The 21951-nt window shown below is 41.4% G+C and overlaps 1 protein-coding gene across 1 annotated transcript; it reads right to left on the reverse strand.

Annotated features, from left to right (window-relative positions):
- Nucleotides 1–19458: 19458 nt before the first annotated feature.
- On the reverse strand, nucleotides 19459–21531 carry CEBPB (CCAAT enhancer binding protein beta). The gene has a single exon (XM_001369288.4). It carries the CDS (start codon nucleotides 21522–21524, stop codon nucleotides 20430–20432), a length of 1095 nt encoding a protein of 364 aa, XP_001369325.1. The 5' UTR covers nucleotides 21525–21531; the 3' UTR covers nucleotides 19459–20429.
- Nucleotides 21532–21951: the final 420 nt, after the last annotated feature.

The raw sequence follows: 21951 nt of genomic DNA on the forward strand, positions 1-21951 counted from the left end.
GGGGAAACCACCAACCGAGGCTCCAATAAATAATGGGAAGTAGGAGCCAAGGAACAATACAGAGTCTTTTCCGCAGCTGCTGTAAGAGGTAGCCTTCGAGCTGAGGCTTGGAGGGCGCCAGAGATTTCAAGAGAAGATGAGGAGAGCATGTATTCCAGATTTGGAGAGCAGCGTGGGCAAAGGTCTGCGTGTTCCCTTCTCATCTCTCATTCTTGTAATCCTCCTTTCTTCCAGGCTTTTGAGCAAGAGCTACCTCCTCTGGGAAGCTTTTACTGTTCCTCCCTTCTGCAAGGCCTCCTCTTCCCTCAGTTTATCCGGTAGTGCAAGAACTCGTGTATGCCTCGTACCTGCCCAGAGGCTCCTCGACATTGAGAAGTCACATTTCACTTTTGACTTTGCGTCCTTACCTGTTAGCACCGTGCGCGGCACACAGGAGGTGCTTAATAAATGTTTGCTGAATTACATAGAAAAGAATCAAATCCCTGGGCACCAGCAAATTCAATTCCCCAACCCCCTTATTATTCAGAGTTAGAGCCCACAGTGTTCATGGTGACAGGGTCAGAGGGCCAAGTACCCCCCCCCCAAAAAAAAAGAAACAAACACTTGCTGAATAGACCATTGCTCATTGTGGAAATAGGTGAAAGCTTGGGGAGGAGGGCACCAGGGACCTCTCTCCTCCACTGGATCCAAGCTGGCTTCCTGGAAGGGGAGGCAGGCACAGATACTCTGCCAAGTTTGGAAGGAAAAGCAGGGAGGAGGCTGGCAAAAGAGCTGTGGAAAAGTGATTCCAGGCCTCAGGGAGGATATGTGTAGGGGAGAGGTGGGAGAGGAGGAGAAACGAGCAAAGGGGAGCGGGAGCTGAAAGCAAAACAGGGTCCAGGGAGAACCAAAGAAGCTCCAAGATGCCTTCTCAGGTTGGCTTGCCCTCTGCTCCAATCCCACCCCAACCCACTTGGAGCAGGCAAAACTCAGCGCTGGAAAAAGCCTAGCAGATATGCAGAGCTGAGATTTCGCCATTCTGGAGGAACCCCTGAGGGGGCCAACTGGGAGGGGAGCTCTGGACTATCTTTAATATCTCCTCCCCCAACCAGAAGGGCTAGACTCTGGCCAGGGAAGACTTGTGAATGGGTCTCTGTACTGTGCCACCCCCTGTACTTTCTGAATTTTAGAAAGATCTCAAAACAGTAGGCCCTAGGCAGCAGTTCTTGGCCTGGTGTCTGAGTATATATTTAAGTACATTATAGCTATAACATAGCCATAACTTTATTTTCTATTGATATTTATATCTATTTTATTTTATATCTATGACATTTATATATAACTATATCTATAACTTTATTATATATATTTACATTTATTTTAGACCTATAACATATTTCTATATTATAACTACATCTATAACTTTATTTTACCTATATGTTTACATTGATTTATTTTAGACCTATAACATATTTCTATATGTTAACTATATTTATAATTTTATTTTCTATCTATATTTATATCTACTACTTATATTTCTATATTATATCTATAACTTTATTTTATATCTATGGCATATTTCTATATTTTAACTATACCTATAACTTTATTTTATATCTATATTTATATCTATTTTATTTTAGACCTATGTGGTAGAGGCATGCATGCAAAGACAGAAATTGGAGATGGATCATCTGTTAGTCAAATGAAGATTCCATTTGGAATGTGACTGGGAAACAGTTGGAGGCAAAAGTCAACTGCTTGACTGAATTTGAGGGTCTTTGGCTTTCTGGCTGACTTAAAGGAGGAAGCTGGTTGTTTATCTCTGGGATTTGGAATAATCAAGTTGGAGATGACCTGGCTGATTTGAAGTCAGAAGAAGAAGGAAAATAGTCCATATATCTCTCTCTGACTGGTTCTGTTTCATGCTAGTGACTGAATTGCCATTTCTCTCAATATCCTCCAATCCAAATTCACTGTAGAGAATAGGGATATCCCACCCTTCTTACTTCCATCCTCCACCCTTGTCCTGTCTTCCCCAAATAAACCCCTTGTTTGACAAAGAAGATTAAGAACTATTTCATTGAAACCTCACAGCTCACCCTGAGTGACTTGAAGGAGACTGAAGAAGGGGGGAGGGGAGGCTGAAAGGCTTCTGAAGAGAGAGGTTCAAAAGGGAAGAGGTTGGGCAAAAAGAAGGTAACTACCTGATCCATTAGTTATCTAGTATCCATCAAAATATACCCAAAATATCATCAATTACACTTATAACATATTTCTATATTATAACTATATTTATAATTTTGTTTTATAGCTATATTTATATCTATTACTTATATTTCTATATTATATCTATATAACTTTATTTTATATCTCTATATCTATTTTTATATCTACTTTTATTTTATATCTATGTTTATATGTATTTTATGATATATCTATATTTATATCTATTTTATTTTATATCTATAACATATCTATTTCCATAGTTGTATTGGTATTGATATCCATATATATAACAAATAACAAATATTAATAACTATATTAATATTGGCATATGTTATATAAATCTATTTTGCTATATTTTATATAATAATACCTATTCCAGTATAATGTTTTCTTGGTGTGCCTTTGTGGTTTTTATGCAAAAAAAAGTTCTTCTGGAAAAGAGTTCCTAGGCTTCACCAGATTGCCAAAGGGGTCCATGATAAAATAAAATAAATATTTTAGTTAAGACCCTCTCCCTTCCTTAGCACTAAGAAGGACCCTAGAACATAAAACATAGAATGGCAAAGCTGGAAGAAGTTTGCAAACATCGAATATGAAATGTTATTGTCCATATATATATAATATGTCCTTATATAAATGTCCTTATTGATCATCCTTTCTGGTTCCTTTCTTTTATGCTTGAACTCCATTTCATGGATGAAGACTTGAGACTTGACAGGGAATCTGACTTGACTGATGTCACCCAGTAAATTAATGGTAAAACTGGAACTAGAACCTACCTATTGAGTGCTCTCTCCTCTATAACACACTGCAGCCAACCCATATTCTTCTAACCCACCACAGATAAAAGATCATGAAAGGGAAGAATAGCTATTCTCTTCCTTGCTCTTGCTTAAAAGCCTGAAATTATATCATGGAAACAAAAGATTTAAATCTGAAAGGTAACTTCAAGATCATCTAATTCAAACCCCTCATTTTATAGATGAGATCCAGTGAGAAGAAGTAACTTGCCCCCACACATAGCATAGGCAATGTTTGAACTCGGGTCTCCTGATTCCATATCCAACAATTCAAGCTCACTATATATGAGAGGCCAATCTCATTTAGGGTAAAGGAGCAGGGTGGGGAGAGAGGCAGGATAGAACATTTTTTAGTTTAGTTTTTTGTTGCTGTTGTTTGTTGTTGTTTTAAGAAATATTATTTGCTTTGTTTCAAATACTTATGCCAGAATAGCTAAGTGGCTCAGTGGATTGAGAGCATGGCCTAGAGACAGGAGGTCCTAGGCTCAAAACTGGCCTCAGACACTTCCTAGCTGTGTGACCCTGGGCAAGTCACTTCACCCCCATTGCCTAGCCCTTACTTACTTACTTACTTTTCTACCTTGGAGCCAATGCACAGTATTGATGCTAAGACAAAAGATAAGAGTTAAATTAAAAAAAAAAAGCATCATGCACACATTTAGAGGAGAGGAGCTAGTTGTTAAACACTTACCAACCCACCCCTGGGCAGCATGGTTAATTTATCCTGAAAGGGGGTATTACAGATCATCTAGTCCAAGTCCTTTATTTTACAGAAGTGTGATTGAGACCTAGAGAGAAATGACTTGCCCAAAGTCATGTAAGTAGTGAGTAGCCATATTCATGAAAGGTTTGCTTTAAGACAACAGGACCCATCTCTTTCACTGTTTCTATGTTGCCACTCTAGAATAGACATTCCCACCCTTGCAGGAGACCCTGGTCTGATTTTGCAAGATCTGCTCCATTCTCCAAGGTGCCCCCGTGGTCTATATTTATTTATTTTTAATGAAGGGAAATTCTGCTCAAGTACTTTTGAGGGTTTCATGACACTATATGAGCTCAAATAAGTATCAGGTGTGGGAATGGGGAAAGTGCAGCTTGCAAAAGGATCTCAAAGCTCTTTCATGGAACCACCTCAGGAAGTCTCGTGCCCCCAGCTGAGGGAGAGGGAAGCCCTAGTAGGGGGATGAGGAGGAATGGAATGATCCCTGGCTTTGGAGTCAGAACTGGATCTAATACTTACTAACCATGTTACTTTGGGCAGGTTATTTAACCTTGCCAAGCCTCAGTTTTCTCATCCATAAATGGGATAGTAATACTTGAACTCCCTACTTTGATATGGGAAAATAGGGACATTAATATACTGTTGGCAAAACTGTGAACTGATCCAACCATTTTGGAGAGCCATCTGGAATTATACTCAGAGAGTTAGCAAACTGCATTTCCTTAGACCTTCTGCCACTGTTGGGTCTGTTTCCCAAGGTGATGAGGGAAAAAGGAAAATAACATATATGTTCTAAAATACTTATAGCAGCTCTCTTTGTGGTGACAAAGAACTAGAAATTGAGGGGATGCCCATCAATTATGGAATGGCTAGACAAGTTGTGACATATGATTGTGATGGAATTCTACTGTATCATTAGAAATGATGAGCAGATTAATTTATTTTATTTTATTTTTATTGTCATGCAAAACCTACTTCCATACTGATCATTGTTGTAAGAGCAAACTCATACTAAAAACCAAAGATACACTAATGTGAAAGACAACTCCAACGGTTCTTTCTCTGGGTGTGGAGAACATTCCCCATCATAAGTCCTTCAGGACTGTTCCAAATCATTTCATTGCTGAGAGTAGCCAAGTTTTCACAGATAATCATTGTCCAATATTGCTGTTACTGTGTACAGTGTTCTCCCAGTTCTGTTTATTTTGCTCTGCATCAGTTCCTGCACCTCTTTCCAGTTTTTTCTGAAATCATTTTGCTTATCATTTCTTATTGCACAATAGTATTCCATCACTAACATGTACCACAATTTGTTCAGTGCTTCCCCAATTAATGAGCATACTTTCAATTTCCAATTCTTTGCCACTATAAAAAGAGCTGCTATAAGTATTTTTTATACAAGTAGGTCCTTTTCCCTTTTTTATTTTCTTCTTTTTGAGATACAGAATTCTAGGATTCTCTTTGGGATACAGTCCTAGTAGTGGTATTACCAGATCAAAAGGTATAAATAGTTTTATAGCCCTTTGGGTATAGTTCCAAATTCTTCACCAGAATTATGGGATCAGTTTGCAACTCCACCAACAATGCATTATTGTCCCAATTTTGCCACATCTTCTCCAACATTTATCACTTCCCTTTACTGCCATATTGGCCAATTAATTTAAAAAAAAAAAACAGGGAAAGACCTACATGAAGTTATGAAAATCGAAATGAGTAGAACCAAGAGAACATTATATGTGGTTACAAAACTGTTTGAGGAATAACTTGTGAATGTCTATCTCCAGAGAAAGAACTGATAAAATAGTTTACATATATATGTGGTTTGTTTTGTTTTGTTTTTATCAAGGGATGTTTGGAGAATGGAGGGAAGCAAGGACATACCTGGGAATTTTAATGTTATTGACAAACAAATTAATATTTTAAAAGAACTTCCTACTTTATAGAGTTGATGTAAGGCTCTCCAAGGTGCCCCGTGGTCTATATTTATTTATTTATTTTTAATGAAGGGAAATTCTGCTCAAGGACTTTTGAGGGTTTCATGACACTATATGAGCTCAAATAAGTATCAGGTGTGGGAATGGGGAAAGTGCAGCTTGCAAAAGGATCTCAAAGCTCTTTCATGGAACCATCTCAGGAAGTCTCGTGCCCCCAGCTGAGGGAGAGGGAAGCCCTAGTAGGGGGATGAGGTAGAATGGAATGATCCCTGGCTTTGGAGTCAGAACTGGATCTAATACTTACTAACCATGTTACTTTGGGCAGGTTATTTAACCTTGCCAAGCCTCAGTTTTCTCATCCATAAATGGGATAGTAATACTTGAACTCCCTACTTGCTTATTAGTTCTTTTTATTTATTGAGGGATACGTTTTTCACCTTAACAGCATACGAGTGCATTAAAGTTAGGAATTATATGAGTATTGTTTGTCTCTGTATCTCTAGTGCCTAGCATACTACTTGGTATTTGGTGCTTTGTAGTTGCTTATTGATTGATCAAATACTAATTTGGTTAACTGATAAAATATTTGGATCAAAATGGCTTTTGCCAATTCCTATTGAATAGTATCACACATTACACAATCACCATTTGTGATTCTCATTATAGGTTTTCCAGCTACCTCATAAATAGAGAAAATAGAATATCAGAGCTAGAAGGCACCTTAGAAATTATCTCACTTAAGCCCCTGATTTTAAAAGCAGAGAATCTGAGATCCAAAGAAAGTAATCAATTTGTCCAAGGGTTACCCAACCTAGTAAGTGAAAGAGCTAGGCTTGAATGTAGGTCAGATTATGGGGCCTGGCTGGACCAAATACCTTTTTACCTTCAACTGGAAGGGGGAAAAGTTCAGGAGAGACTAGAAGACTGACCATTGGGAGACAGAATTGGTCATTGATATAGAGGAAAGAGAGCCCTAGGTAAGTTTCCTGTAGCCAAGAAGGAAACCCAGTGAAGTAGGAAAGCTCAGACCACAGCTGTTTCCAGAGAGTGTATGCATTAAAGAAAAACAGAGAAGCCTTCGGGCCACCTGCCTAAAAGAAGATGAGATGGCCAGGGTGAGCTCTGAACACTAGCTCTGAGGGGGAAAAATGGCTCAGCAGAGGCTCACAGAGAATGGGGACCAGAAGAACTCATAGACAAGTGACAAAATATCAGAGGCAATTCATAATCTCATTTCCAGATCCAGAACCCCAGAGCTAGAAGGGCATTTAGTCTAAGTTACCTGAACAAGAATAAGCCCCTCTGTAATATCCCTGAAAAATGGTCATCCAGAATCAAAGAGTTTGAAAATTGGAAGACATATCAGCTTTCATCTGGCCCAACTCATACTCTAAAGGAATCCATACTACGGCATTTTCTACAAGTGATTGTCCAGTCTCTACTTGAAAAACTCCAAAGGGTAAGAGATGGAGAACCTATCGCCTCTTGTAACAGTTCATTCCACTTTGGGGCAGTTGTAATTATTAAGAAGTTTTTCCAGTCATCAAACCTAAATTTGCCACTTATCATGCCTGGTTCTGCCCCTTGGGGCCAAACAGAAAGCATATAATACTTCTCCCACATGACAGCTTCAAATACTTGAAGATAGCTAGCATGTCTTCCCCCACCACATCCCTATTCTTATTTTCTCCAGGACAGTCTGTTTCTTCAGCCAGTCCTTATATTTCATGGACTCAAGATCCTTTACCATGCTGGTTGCCCTCCTCTAGACATTCTCTGATTTATCATTAAGCTGTGATGCCCAGAACTGAACATAAGACTCCAAGTGAGGTTTGATCATAAGTGCAGAGAATGAGGGACTATCATCTCTCCATTCCTGGAGACATTCCTCTGAATGTAACCTAAGATCACGTTAGCATTTTTGGCTGCTATATCACACTGCAGATTTGTAATCTCCTAAAATTAACGGTCTTTTTTTTTAAACTACTATCTATCCCTACCTATTCTATCTTACATTTGTGAGGTAAATTTTTTATATCTTAGTGAATAACTTAGTGAAGTTCTTTTAAATCTGGACTCTGTCATCCAGGATGTGAATGAACTACACCTCCCATTTTTGTGTTATCTTCAAACTTGGTGAGAATGCTATCTGTGCCTTTATTTAAGATGTTTATAAAAATGTTAAACAATGCAAAGCAAAGCATAGATCTCTGGGGCACTCTTCGGAATATCTCCTGCCATATTGACACAGAACCATGAAGAACTACTCTAAATATGGACATCTAGTTAATTCTGAATCAATCTGATCATATTATCCATACAATCCATATCCTTCCACCTTCTCCACAAGAATAGTATGAAAAACTTGATTAAAGTTTTGCTAAAATCTTGGTAAATTATATCAATAACATTCTCCTCATCTACTAGTTTAGTAGTCCTTTCAAAAAAAAGAAAATGAGGTTAGTATGGTATGACCTATTCTTGATGACACCATGTTGGTTCTTAATAATCTTCCCCTTCCTTCTAGATGTTCACTATTACCTTAGTCATATATTCTAGACTTTTCCAAGGAATTAGAGTCAAGCTCCCTGACCTATAGTTTGCAGATCCTGCCCTTTTTTATTTTCCTGAAAATGGAATATTGACCCTTCTCTAATCTTGTGATACATCTCCCATTGATTCATAATCTTTCAATTGTCACTTCAAATGCCTCAGCAGTTACACCTGCCTGTTCTTTTCTTTTCATTTTTAAACTCTTCCCTTCTGTCTTAGTATCAATTCTAAGACATCAATTCTAAGACAGAAGAGTGGCAAGAGCTAGGCAATCAGGGTCTTGCCTAGGTCAAATAGCTAAGTAGTGTTTGAAGCCACATTTGAATCCAGGTCCTTCCAACTCCAGAACTGGTGCTCTATTGTGCTTTCTCTCTACTCTCACCTGGTTATTCCATAAGACCTGCATCTAGGCCAGGTGACTTGAATTCAAGTCACTAGACAAACATGAACTACTACAACTAGTAGTTAGTCTAAACTTGCAGATCAGACTGGAAACAGAAATCTTAGTGGAAGAATAAAGACTGTCACTAAAGAAAGTAACCTGTTAAAATGGAAAGAGTATCCAATATAGAGTCAGAGGATCTACGTTCAAATCTAAATTTTGCTAGTTACTAGCTGTCTGATCACAAGACCCAATCTTTCTGAGTTTCAGTTTCTTCATCTGCAAAGTGAGAGAGTTACTAGATGATCCTCAGAGTTCCCTCCGGCTCTAAACCCTTTGAAACTCATTCATGCTAAAGTATCAATAATTGATAACACCTGAAAGATAATTTATACAATAATAACCTTGTAAAGACAACCAATTTTGAAAGACTTAAGAACTCTGATCAAAAACAACCAATTGGGGCAGGTAGGTGGCATGGTGGATAGACCATTAAGCTTGGACTTGGGAGGACTTGGGTTCAAATAAGGTCTCAGAAACTTTTCTAGTTTTGTGACCTTGAGCAGATGACTTAACCCCATTTGCCTAGCCCTGGCCTTTTTGTTAGTTGTTACTAGGGCTGAAGGTAAGGGTTTTTTTTTAAAAATCAACCATGATTCTATAGGACTGATAATGAAACAAACATGCCATCCATCTCCTGACATAGGGTGGTGGTCTCAGGGGGCAGATATGGACATGACCAATGTGGGAATTTGTTTTGCCTGACTGTGCATATTTGTTATAAGTGCTTTATTTTTCTTTCTTTTTTTTTCCAATGTACGGAAAGGAAGGGAAGAGAGGAAATTGATTTCTCTTAACTGAAAGATAAATAGATAAATGAATGCATGAGTGACTAAATAAATGTGAAATTATTTTCTGAGAGCAGGTTTGGTGGTAAGGAATGTAGAGACACTAAAAAGAGAGGCAGGGGCCTTAGGGAACAGGAAGCAGAAAGGGAGGTGGTCTGCAAGCCCCCCAAACCAGTTGAAATCCTCCACTATTTTGTCAAGGGCCAGCCTTACTTGGAACTGAGTTCTACAGGGAGTTAGTTGTCCTTACAGAAACCTTGACCTTCTGCCAGGGCATCATCTATCTTCTCTCATGGTCACTCCAGTAAATAGAAATATTTTTCTCCCAACATACAGGATAAGTGTTGCAAATCCTCGCAAAGGAGAATACAAGTCTAACTAGCCCCCTTGAGAAAAATTTGGAAGTCCTCGGTTTGCTGGCCCTATCAAACAATTCATTTTTATCCCAAAGCTTTGATTCCAAAGAGTTCCAGTACATTCACACTTCATAGTCTCATTAACCTCCTCAATTTGGGTCATTAGAATACTGAGGCTGAAAACGGAATTTGTTTCCTTATTTGCACAACCAAGATAACAGTTATATATGTGTGTGTGTGTGTGTGTGTGTGTGTGTGTGCAAAGTCTGATAGCAAAAATAAATCACATATGACTGGCAGGACAAATGTTATTCTCTCCATTTTATAGATAAGGAGACTGAGACTCGGATACCAAATGTGGCTTCTCTATAGTGGCAGGGTTAGTAAATCACAGAGTTAGAGCTTAACTTGGATCTCTCCATGTCCTAGCCAAACTTTCCCCCCTACATCACAAAAAATAGAATTAGAACCCAGGTTTCCTTTCAGCCTACCAATGATATCAAGGACATGTAATAAACTGAGGAATGCCTACCTTTCTTCCTTCCTTCCTTCTTTCCTTCCTTCCTTCCTTCCTTCCTTCCTTCCTTCCTTCCTTCCTTCCTTCCTTCCTTCCTTTCCTGCCTTTCTAATGAAAACCCATATCTTCTGTCTTAGAATCAATACTTTTGATTCCAAGACAGAAGAGCAGTAAAAGTTAGGCAGTGGAGGTTAAGTGGATTGCCCAAGGAACACAGCTAGGATGTATCTAAGGTCAAATTTGAACCCAACACCTCCCATATCTAGGGCTGTCTCTCAATCCACCGAGCTACCTAGCTGCTCTCTAGAAAGCCTACTTTAGTAATATATGATGAGCTGGCTAGGTTTCTTTGAGAGAAACTATTTCAAGGGGCAATTAGGTGGAACAAGCCTGGAGATGGAAGGTCTTGGGTTCAAATTATAGCCTCAGACACCTCCTAGTTGTATGATTCTGGTTAAATCACTTGCCTTTGCCTGGCCCTTGCCTTTCTGTCCCAGAGTTGTTACTAGGAAATCATAGGAGAGAGAGAGAGAGAGAGAGAGAGAGAGAGAGAGAGAGAGAGAGAGAGAGAGAGAGAGAGAGAGAGAGAGAGAGAGAGAACATAGTGTCATAGTCAGAAAAAGAATAAGGCTAACACCAATCTCTCCTTTTTATTTCTAATTAGAATGTAAATCATGTACCTGACCAACTAATTCTCTCCTGTCTGGTATTGTCCCCCAATTTTCCTGTCTGTGTGAATCTTATCTTCCCAGCTAGAGTGTATGCTCACTGAGTGCTGGGGTTGGGACTGGGTCTTCTGTATTTCTCTTAACTCCCACAGTTCTTGTCACAGGCCTAGGCACAAAGTGAAGCTTAACAGAATGACAGAAATTCAGAGCTGTAACTTTCACATTCAGTTTTTATCTCACAAATGAGGGAGCTAGATTCTGGATTCTATGTCTTAATTCTGACATTCTCAATTCTAAGAGCTTTTCGAGTTCTATAGTTTTATTTTCTAAGGGCCACTTTATATCTGATCTCAAAATATAGAATATCAGGGGGCAGCTGGGAGGCTCAGTGGATTGAGAGCCAGGCCTAGAGAAGGGAGGTCCTGGGTTCAAATCTGGCCTCAGATACTTCTTCGCTGTGCGACCATGGCCAAGTCACTTGACCCCCATTGCCTAGCCCTTACCACTCTGATATATATATATATATATATATATATATATATATATACATATATATAATATCAGTGCTGAAGAAGTTTTAGAATATAGATTGTTAAAACTAAAAGGGACCTTAAAAAGACTTCACCTGAAAAATGTTTTCTATTTTTTCAATACTGTGTATTGGCTCCAAGGCAGAAGAGTGATAAGGGCTAGGCAAGGGCTAGGCAATCGGAGTTGTTACTTGCTCAGTCACACAGCTAGGAAGTGTCTGAGGCCACATTTGAACCCAGGACCTCCCATCTCTAGGCCTGGATCTCAATCCACTGAGATACTCAACTGCCCCCCAAAATGTTTTCCATTCAAAAGTCTTACCCAGTTAACAGAAGATTCCCTTTTCAGCCTCAGCCAATTTTGTACAATATTAAAACATAGAATGTCAGAAGTAGAAGTGACCTTAGAACATAGAATGTTCCAGCTCTTGGCTTTTAGGGAGAGGGAGGGATAATTGGGATAACTGTGATAATATAAAAAATAGAAAATAATAATAAAAACTTTTTTAAATGAAAAAATGAGAAAAAGGCTTAGAACACTTGTTAAGCAACTTGTTTCTCTTGAGACATACTTGAAAGAATATCTCATTTAAAATTATTTGTCAGGGGGGAAAAAAGAATTTTACAACCAGAAAAGACTTTAGTCACTCAGTAAGCATGTATTAAGCACCTACTATGTGCCAGATGTGTAAAGAGTGTCCCTGGTTTCAAGGAGCTCACAATGTAATAGGGAGACAGCATGATAACAATTATGTGCAAACAAGCTATATATAAGATGAATTGGAAAAAATCACTAGCAGAAAGGCATTGTCATTAAGGGGGATCAGGAAAGGCTTCTTGTAGAAGTGGGGTTTTAATTAAGACTTTAAGAAAGCTAGGAGGAGAGATTAAAAATGGGAACATTTCAGGCATAGGGGCAGCCAGTGAAAATAGCTAGTCTGTGATTATATTTCTTACTTGAGGAACAAGGGTGAGTAAATCAAAGAATGTGTGACTAGAAGGAGGAAACTAAGGAGATAAGAAGACTGAAAAGATGAGGAGGTAGAGAGGCGGGGCTTTGGATGCTCAGCAGAGGAAAGGGAGCCACTATACTCAGAATATTCAGAATTATAAGGCAACTTGAAACCATCTGGTCTGATCCCTTCATTTTATAGATGAACCATCTTAGGTTCTAAGAAGGAAAGCAACTTTCACAAGTTCCCACATCAAGTTAATGGCAAAACTTGAACTAGAACTATTTTCCTGCCTCCCAGATCAGGGCTTTTCCCCACTATACAAAGCTGAGTCCAATATTTGCCATTTGTGATAAATCAAAAGAACTCTTTTAGGCAAGTTCTAGCTGTCCTCAAAATTAAATAAAGGCCATTTCAATGGTCTTCTTTTTAAAGTAACAAAGAATTTTGTCAGATGTGGTGGTATATTCTTATAATACCTGCTACCAGGAAGACATGCTGGAGGACCATTGGAGTCACTCAGGAGCTCCACAGTGAGCTAAAGTCAATCAAGGAATCTGGCCTCGGATAAGTGTGACCCTGGACAAATCACTTAGCCCCTATTGCCTAGTCCTTACCATTCTTCTCCCTGGAACCAATATACAGTATTGATTCTAAGACAGAAAGTAAGGGTTGTTTAAAAAAAAAACAACAATCAGAGTAAGTCAATCTGCTCCAAGCTCAGAACCAATATGACACCTACCTACATAGGGGCAAATTAACCTAGGTTGAAACAGAGCAAGTCAAACCTTCCATGCCTATCAGAAATTAATTGAGCCTGTGAGTAGGGGGGGGGAAGAAAGAAAGAAAGAAAGAAAGAAAGAAAGAAAGAAAGAAAGAAAGAAAGAAAGAAAGAAAGAAAGAAAGAAAGAAAGAAAGAAAGAAAGAAAGAAAGAAAGAAAGAAAGAAAGAAAGAAGAGAGAGAGAGAGAGAGAGAGAGAGAGAGAGAGAGAGAAGAGAAAGAAAGAAAGAAAGAAAGAAAGAAAGAAAGAAAGAAAGAAAGAAAGAAAGAAAGAAAGAAAGAAAGAAAGAAAGAAAGAAAGAAAGAAAGAAAGAAAGAAAGAAAGAAAGAAAGAAAGAAAGAAAGAAGGAAGGAAGGGAAGGAAAATTATGAAAAACATCTGGAATTAGGAAACTCACAAAGGAATTTGTTACTGCTATACCTAGCTTTATATAATAAATGCGTTCCTGAAAAGCTACATGTAAGTCAATTCCTATTTTAAGAACCCTAGGATAGCTTGCTATTTATAGGAATCCTTCAGTGAATCTTCTTTTATTCAGCAAATAATCACCCCTCAGTTTATCAGCTTTATCTAGATTTTTACATGTATAGATATACGCTTAAAATAGATCCACCTCCATTCTCTGTTTAGAAATAGGCTCATAGAATGTCAGAGCTAAGAGGGAACTTGGAACATAGAACATCAAGTGTCAGAGCTGTAAAGGGAAGAGTTGTCACTTGGAGGAGGGATTAGACTTTTTCTCCCTCTATTTCAGTGGGTAGAACTAGGAGCAATGGGTAGGAATTGTAAGGGCAGATTTAGGCCCTGACAGAAAGAAAAATTTCTTAGTATTTAAAGCTGTTCAAAAATAGAACTGGCTTCCTTGAGGGACAAGTGGGTTCTCTCACAAAAACAAGGTTGGATGGCCACTTCCTGGGAGGTTGTCAAAGGAATTTTTGGTCAGGCAAAAGTTGGACTAGATAAGGTCTTTTCTACCTCTGAGACTAGGATTCTGTGAGCAAAGAACAGTAGAATATGCCAATGTTGGAAAGGTCCTTCAAACATAAAATAACACAAGCTTGAAGGAATCTTAGAACATAGAATGTTAGAAATGCAAAAACCCTTAGGATATAGAATGTAAAAATGTCAGAGCAAGAAGGAATCTTAGAGATCAAACTCAACCTCTAGTTTAATAGATAAAAGCTCTGTGGATTACAATGTGTATGTTACAACATACTGGGAGTTCTGTTGTGGTTCAAGAACTGATGTTTCAGGGAGCCAATGGGAGGGCTGTTTTGGAGGGTTGGTCTTGACCCTAAAATGGCTTTCACTCTCTTGGGAGGTGACAGATCCAGAGTGGGATGCCTAGAATCCCAAGGGAATTAATCCAAATATCCCAGTAAGGCAGCTGGTGATGCAGTGGATGGAACAAAGAGCCTGGACTCAGAAATATCTGAGTTCAAATGTGACTCAGACACTTAATAGCTCTGTGACCCTGGACAAGTCACTTAACTTCTGTTTGCCTCAGCTTCCTCATATGTAAAATGAGGATAATAATAGTACCTACCTCCCAGGATTGTTGTAACATCAAATGATATAGTAATCATACAGTATTTAGCACAGTGTCTGGTACATAGAAAGAGCTATATAAATGTTTGTTATTATTATGGCACAGTGGATTCCAAACCTGGAGTCAGAAAGACCCAAATTTAAATCTGACTTCAGATACTTACTAGTTGTGTTACTTAATCTTGTTTGTCTCAGTTTCCTCATCTGTAAAATGATCTGGAGAAGGAAATAGCAAACCATTCTAGCATCTTTGCCCAGAAAACCCCAGATAGGGTCACCAAGAACCAAGATAGGAGGGGCAGCTGGGTAGCTCAGTGGATTAAGAGCCAGGCCTGGAGATGGGAAGTCCTAGATTCAAATCTGACCTCAGACACTTCCCAACTGTGTGACCCTGGGCAAGTCACTTGACCCCCATTGTCTACCCCTTACCACTTTTCTGCCTTGGAACCAATACACAGTATTGATTCTAAGACGGAAGGTAAGGATTAAAAAAAAAAGAATCAAGACATGATTGAACCACATTATTAATTTTTTTTATTAGTGCCTGACTGGTACAAGAAGCCAGTTTGCATATACCAGTTTCTAGCAGGGAACACTAATTTCGTTCTGAACAAGACACATTTTGTCAGCGACCTGGGACTGTGGGTTTCTGGAATCTCTAAAGTAAGATATTCTGACTGTGGCATCTTACAGACCCATCTCAATGAATATTCACTGTTGCTTGATGAGTTTGCATCTGACTCCACACAAATAAACTAAAGGAGACAACCAAATTGTGGGCACCCTGAGATCTGGGCATGTGGACACAAGGTATTCTAAGAGAAAGCAGAGATTAGTAAGGAGAATGATGGAAGGACAATCCTGGGTTCTGGTGTGATCTTTGGCACTAACTAACTGTGCAACTTAAGAACTTATTTTCCTGACCTATATAATGAGGAAGCTGAAGTAGAGGATTTCTAAAGTTCCTTCTAGATGTAACCCAGTGTGTGAAACAGTGGAAAGAGCTCTGGACTAGGAGTCAGGGGACCTAGGTTCAAGCACCAGCTGTTGTACTAACAGTAACCTTGAGCAACTTCCTTAGTTTCCCAATTTGTAAAATGAGAATTGTGCATCTTCTCTAATGTCCCTCCCAACTTTCACGTTCTGTCAAGGAGTCTAGGAATCCTATTTCACCCCCCTTTGAATTGTCATTTCTTCATTAGTAAAATGAGGCTAAGAACACATTTTTTAACACTTCCTTTCCCTCTTAGAATTAATATTGTGTATTTGTTTCAAGGCAGAAGAGTGGTAAGGGGTAGGCAATGGGGGTTAAGTGACTTGCCCAGGGTCACACAGCTAGGAAGTGTCTAAGGTCAAATTTGAACCTAAAGACTTCCAGTCTCAGGTCTGATTTTCAATCCCACTGAGCCACCTAGTTGCCCTAATAACACTTTTAGTTGAACTTATTTAATTCAAACTTACAAAATTATTATAAGGAAAGGCCCTTGTAAACCATAAAGTATCATAGAAATAAAAGCTATAATTCTATGATGAAAGGATTTTTAAGGTCATTTCCCATTCTAAGAGCTGTGCGTTTCTGATTTCTGTTCTAGTATCCTCTATAATGATTTGTACATAGTAGATACTCAGTAAACACTTGTTGATCAATTGACAGCTTTCTCTACTACTCTGAAAATGCTGGATCTAGGAAAAATCAACAGAATGGAGATAGAGGACATGTGTGCAAACTGGAAGCCTGGAGCTATTGAGAGGCAGGAAGGAAGGAAAAACATTTCAATACATTGTGGCAAGTTTTAGCTGGAGCATTGGGAAATTTTGCTGTTAGCTTGCAGAGTGAGGCAACAGGGGCCTCGGGAGGCATGAGCAGAGAATTACTGGAAGCTCTCCAGAGCCAGAGTTGTCTAGTGGCTCAGAAGATTCAAGTTAAAGGCAATCCTTAGAATCATAGAGTGTTAGAAGAGACCATAGAGATGATCTAGACCAGTGATATCAAATTCAAATAGTAATGGATGTCAATAATCCATGCTTAAGTTTCCCTGACTTAGTTTTAAAATGTGAAACTCTCTGCTTTATTATTTTTTTTATTTTCTTAAATATTTCACAAATATATTTTAATCTGGTGGTGGACATAATTGGGAGTATCTTAAGTTCCATGAAGCTCTTATTGCTTGACATCTCTCATTTAGACCAATGTCCTCATTTTACAGATGAGGAAAAAGAATCCAATAGAAGATTGATTTGCCTAAGGTCATATGCCTAGTGTGTGGCAGACCCAGGATCTAAATTGGGATTTTCTGTCTTTAATTTCAATGTTACCATCATTTAAGGAGAGCCCTGATTAGCCATTGTCTTGGAAAATTGGCTTTGAAATCCCAAAAGTTTAGCTCCAAAGAAAGGCACTATAGCTCTAAGAAGAGTAAGGGCAAAACATATTTCTCTCTTCAAACATTGCTGGCTCCTTTGAACCAAGCCAACTCCTTCTTTGGGTTTCTAAGCAACTACAGGGGAAAGTGCCACCAACTTACTATTTGTACAACCAAGACACTCTCTGAAGAGTCCTTAGAGTTTATCTAGTCCAAGGGTTCTTAACCTGGATTCTGTAAACTTGTTTTATATTTTGATAACTATATTTTGAGCTATTAATTTCCTTTAAAATCCTATGTATTTAATTACAAACATTTAAAAATAGTCTGAGAAGGGAACCATAGAATTCACAAGACTGTTCAGTGCCCATTATAAAAAACAACTTAAGAACCTCTGATTTAGTCCAACCCTCTCATCTTACAAATGAAGAAACTGAGGCCCCAAGATGAGAACTGACTTGTTTAATATCACCCAGTAAGTAGCAGAGCTGAGATCTGAATCCAGTTCCAAACTAAATCCAAATCCAACTACAAATTTATTTATCAGACTACAGCAGTTTTCTCCTTTATAAATAAGAGGTTTGCCAGACGGACTTATGAGAAAGAACTGTGGGAGTAGAAAGGCAGACGAAAAACATATGATTGATCACATGGCTCAATGGAGATATGATTGGGGATTTTTACTTTAAATGATCACTCTATTGCAAAAATTAATAATATGGAAATGGGTTTTGAGCAATGATACATGTATAACCCAGTGGAATTGCTTGTTGGCTCTGAGAGGGGGGGAGGGAAAGAACATGAATCATGTAACCGTGGAAAAATATTCTAAATTAATTATTTAATAAGAAATAAATAAAATGAGAGGTTTGGATGAAGTGACCTCAACTCAAGGTCTTTTCAATTCTAATATGCTATATCATCCAGTGTTCCAAGGCCCTTTAGCTCTCTACCATTCAATGAGTCTATGATAACAAGTGTCACACATACTCATAAATTATATAATACACTTCTTTCCCTTTGGATTTCCCTGTGCCTAAAGGAGGCAAGCTCAAATTTAAAGACAAAGGGCTCTCAAAACCCTCATTTCCTCTGGGTGCTGGGGCCTTTAAATGGAAGGAGTCAGAAAAAGAGAGAGCAGAAAAGATAACTGGGGTGAGAATGATGAACCACGGGTTATTCTAGAAAACAACTGCTATTTCTTCCTCCCACCTGCTCTGCTTTGTAGCTGGCCTAGGCTTCCTGGTCCCACAAGTATACACATTTTCACAAGCAATGCCACAAACAAGCAATTCCCTGATTTCCCAGACACTCCCTTCCCTCCTCCAACACAAACTTAAAAGTGCCATTAGATTAGGAGCCAAGAGACCTGGATGCTAGTGGCTCCACCACTGGTGTTATGTGACCTTAGAAATTACTTTTCTCTGGACCTTTAGTTGGATAGGAAACGGAGGCAGGTCTCCTTTCCTCAAAATGGCATTGGACTAAATGGATGATTGCTAAGGCTCCTGCCAACTCTAATATGTGATTCTCTGAATCCTTTTTTAAAAGTTTTTTCTCCCCAACTTCTGGGCACAGCTTTAGCCCAAACACATAAACCTACAGACGAGGACAAAACTTACTGCTTCCCCCTCCCCCCTTGGCTATGGCCCTCCTGGTCAACAAAGTTTAGCATCAACCCTGTGGTTCAGCAAAGAAAACTAAGCTACCACCTTCCCCTCTCCCTAGTCTCACTCAGAGTCCGCTAGGGAATAGAAATCTCGGTCAATTCCCCTTTACCCACCAGCCCTGTACTTCTACCCCTGTTGCGTGGCTGGAAGAGCTAAGACAGACCCGTCTTCTGATTGGACCACAGGTTATATAGACCCGCCCCTTTCCATTTCCCCGCCACACCCCATTCTGCCCCCTCCCCCCCCTCGCCTATCTCCGTCTCTCTGTCTCCTCCCCCTCTCTTTCTCCCCCCCCCCCCGCCGCAATCAACCCCCCCAGAATGAGGAAGCTCTCAGGATAAGCGCACCCCCAGCAGAGGAGGGGAACTTCTCTCCCAAGACCAATTCCACAGAGCCCCGTGGGTTACCCTGGCTCCTGCAATAATTCCGCTGAGTCATTCAAAGTCCAGCCTCTCGTAAACTGCTCTGTCCTTGCAAACAACTGCCCCCAACCACTTCATTGAGACCTTTCTCAAAGTCCCCCAAACCCAAAGGCCTTAAAGGGGAAGGGGAAGAACGAGATGAGGGAGGAGACTTTCAAGGGGAAAAAAAAATTCAAAAAAGCAAACCACTACCCTCCCAAGGATCTTTTACTAGACGCAAAAGTTTATTAAAATTGTTCATTATTAATGCTTCAAACGCAGAGATCCCAAAATATACAGATGCCTCTTTCCTTATAGAAATAGATTATTCTTTATAATAAAAAAAACGTAGGAACATCTTTAACAGATTACTCAATCCATGACTGACAGTTACACGTGGTTACATCAGTTGTGTACACAGTCGTTCCCAGCCATGTTTAAAGATTGCATCACTCACTTTCTGTTTGCTTGCTCGCCATCCCCTTTCTTCACTCGAATATATTTGTGTGTGTATATACATATATATGCATATAGGTACATATATATGTATATATACATATTACATAATTTCTGGGGTGTTTTTTTAAATAACACTACCATACCATAAATTCGCAGAGGTCCCCTATCTGAATATTTGGTTGGTGGAAAAAAATATATATATATAAAATAATACAATTACCAACAAGAAAGCCAATTCATCAACCAGACAAGGTGCAGAAGTTTTGCAAACGTCGCCGGGGTTGACGGGAAAAGGAATACGTGAAGCCTCTGACAAGGGGTTGTTTGGGTGGCAGAGAGTCGAGGCGGGGGTGGGGTGGGGGCTGAATAGGGGAACTGCGGAGGTCGGTGGTGCCATCCTCACCAGGTCCTCACTCAAGCATGAATCTAAAACAACCCCCCTTGGCCCCTCTCGAAAACAGCCTACCCTTCTCCTCTCCCCACACAAACGCCCACCAAATCTTCAAGTCTCTGCCCTTTCTTTTTTCTGATAGATCTGTCCCACCCGGGAGCAGAAGCAAACAGCCCTGAGGCCAGCAGTCTCCAGATGTGGCTGCCAGTGGCTGCCAGATACGATCGCCCCAAGTTCCCCCCGGCCAAGCGTCCAAGAGGGGAGCGGGCCAAGTAGGCGAGAGGCCTCCCCGTGGTGGCGATGGTGGTGGTGGCGGTGGCAGGGGGTCCCCAGAGGGCAGCTGGGCTAACAGTGTCCAGAGGAGGCCAGCAAGGGTTCGGGCAGCTGTTTGAATAAGTTCCTAAGTGTGCTCAGCTCTCGGGACAACTGCTCCACCTTCTTTTGCAGTCGCTCGTTCTCCGCAGTCAGCTCAAGCACTTTGTGCTGCGTTTCCAAGTTGCGCATCTTGGCTTTGTCGCGGCTCTTACGCACCGCGATGTTGTTGCGCTCCCGGCGGATCTTGTACTCGTCGCTGTGCTTGTCCACGCTCTTCTTGGCCTTGCTCTTGGAGGGCAGCGGGGTCGGGCCTCCGGGGTAACAGCCTCCGGCCTTGCCCTCCGTCGGGTTCGGGGTGCCGGGGGGACTAGAGGAAGACGACGTGGACAGGTTGCCGCTACTGCCACTCGGCACTGACTGGTAGCCCAGGTAGGAGCGCATGGCATAGGGCGAGCCGGCGGACATGCCCCCGCCCGGCCCCGCCGCCGAGTCCTCTTTCCTTTTGCAAGGCACCGAGTCCGCAACCGGTTCGAAACCGGGTTCGGCCTTGAGCTCGCCTGCCCCCGGCGGTGCCAGTGGAGGAGGCGGCTGAAGGGGCGTGAAGCAGCCGGGAGGGTGCAAGCCGCCTTTGCCCGCGCCCTGTTGAGCGAGCCGGCCCAGGCTCAGGTAGCCGTAGTCTGGGCCCGGCGGCTTCTTGCAGCCGGCGCCGCTGCCTTTGGCGTAGTCGTCCGCGAAGAGGTCAGAAAGGAAATCGTGGTGGTGGGGGGGATGAGGAGGGTGCGCGTGGGGGTGGCCGGAGGAGGCGGGAGCGGAGGAGGCGGAGGCGGCAGAGGAGGCGGGAGGAGCCGGCTCGAAGTTCCCCCCTGCGGATGGGGGAGGCGGCGGCGGCGGCGGCTGCGGAGGCTGCTGGGCACCCAGCGGATCCAGGTAGGGGCTGAAGTCTATGGCTCTTTCGTGGTCACCGATGCTGAGCTCACTCACAGAACGGCCCCCGGGCCGGGGCGGGTGCAGCTTGAAAGGAGCTAAACAGTCCGCCTCGTAGTAGAAGTTCGCCACTTCCATGGATTTAAAGGCCGGAGGCTGCAAGGGGAGGCATGTCGGGTCCCAGGACACCAGGCGTTGCATGAAAGCAAAGGGGGAGAGAGGAAGGGGAAGGGGGAGGGAGAAAGGGAAAGGGGGAGGGAGAAGGGAGCAGGCTGGGGCAGGGGGCTTGGCTTGATGACCTTCGCGGCCCCCCTCCGCCCCGGCCGCTGCAATCCTCCGGCACAGAGGCGGAGGCTGCTTCCAGGCTTAAACTGAGCCAGGCGTTCTAAGATTCCCAGGGGCTCTGCTGTCACTGCTGCCCGGGTCCGGGACACGGTGCTGGAACGAGCTTCTGCGGCTCTCAACACTGCTGCTGCGGCTGCTGTAGCTACTTTGGCTGCTGCTACCGTGGCTGTGGCTGTGGCTGTGGCTGTGGCTATGGCTGTGGCTGCTCCGGACCATCTGGTCCCTCCGGGTCCCGTGCGCGGCTGTGACTTGCTAAAGTTTCTCGCTCGCCGGTTATTTATAA

This window comes from Monodelphis domestica, chromosome 1, assembly GCF_027887165.1.
Source record: "Monodelphis domestica isolate mMonDom1 chromosome 1, mMonDom1.pri, whole genome shotgun sequence".
NCBI lineage: Eukaryota > Metazoa > Chordata > Mammalia > Didelphimorphia > Didelphidae > Monodelphis > Monodelphis domestica.

Excerpts from the sequence above, each read along its gene's own strand:
- CEBPB (XM_001369288.4), bottom strand. The coding sequence starts at position 21,524 with ATGCAACGCCTGGTGTCCTGGGACCCGACATGCCTCCCCTTGCAGCCT.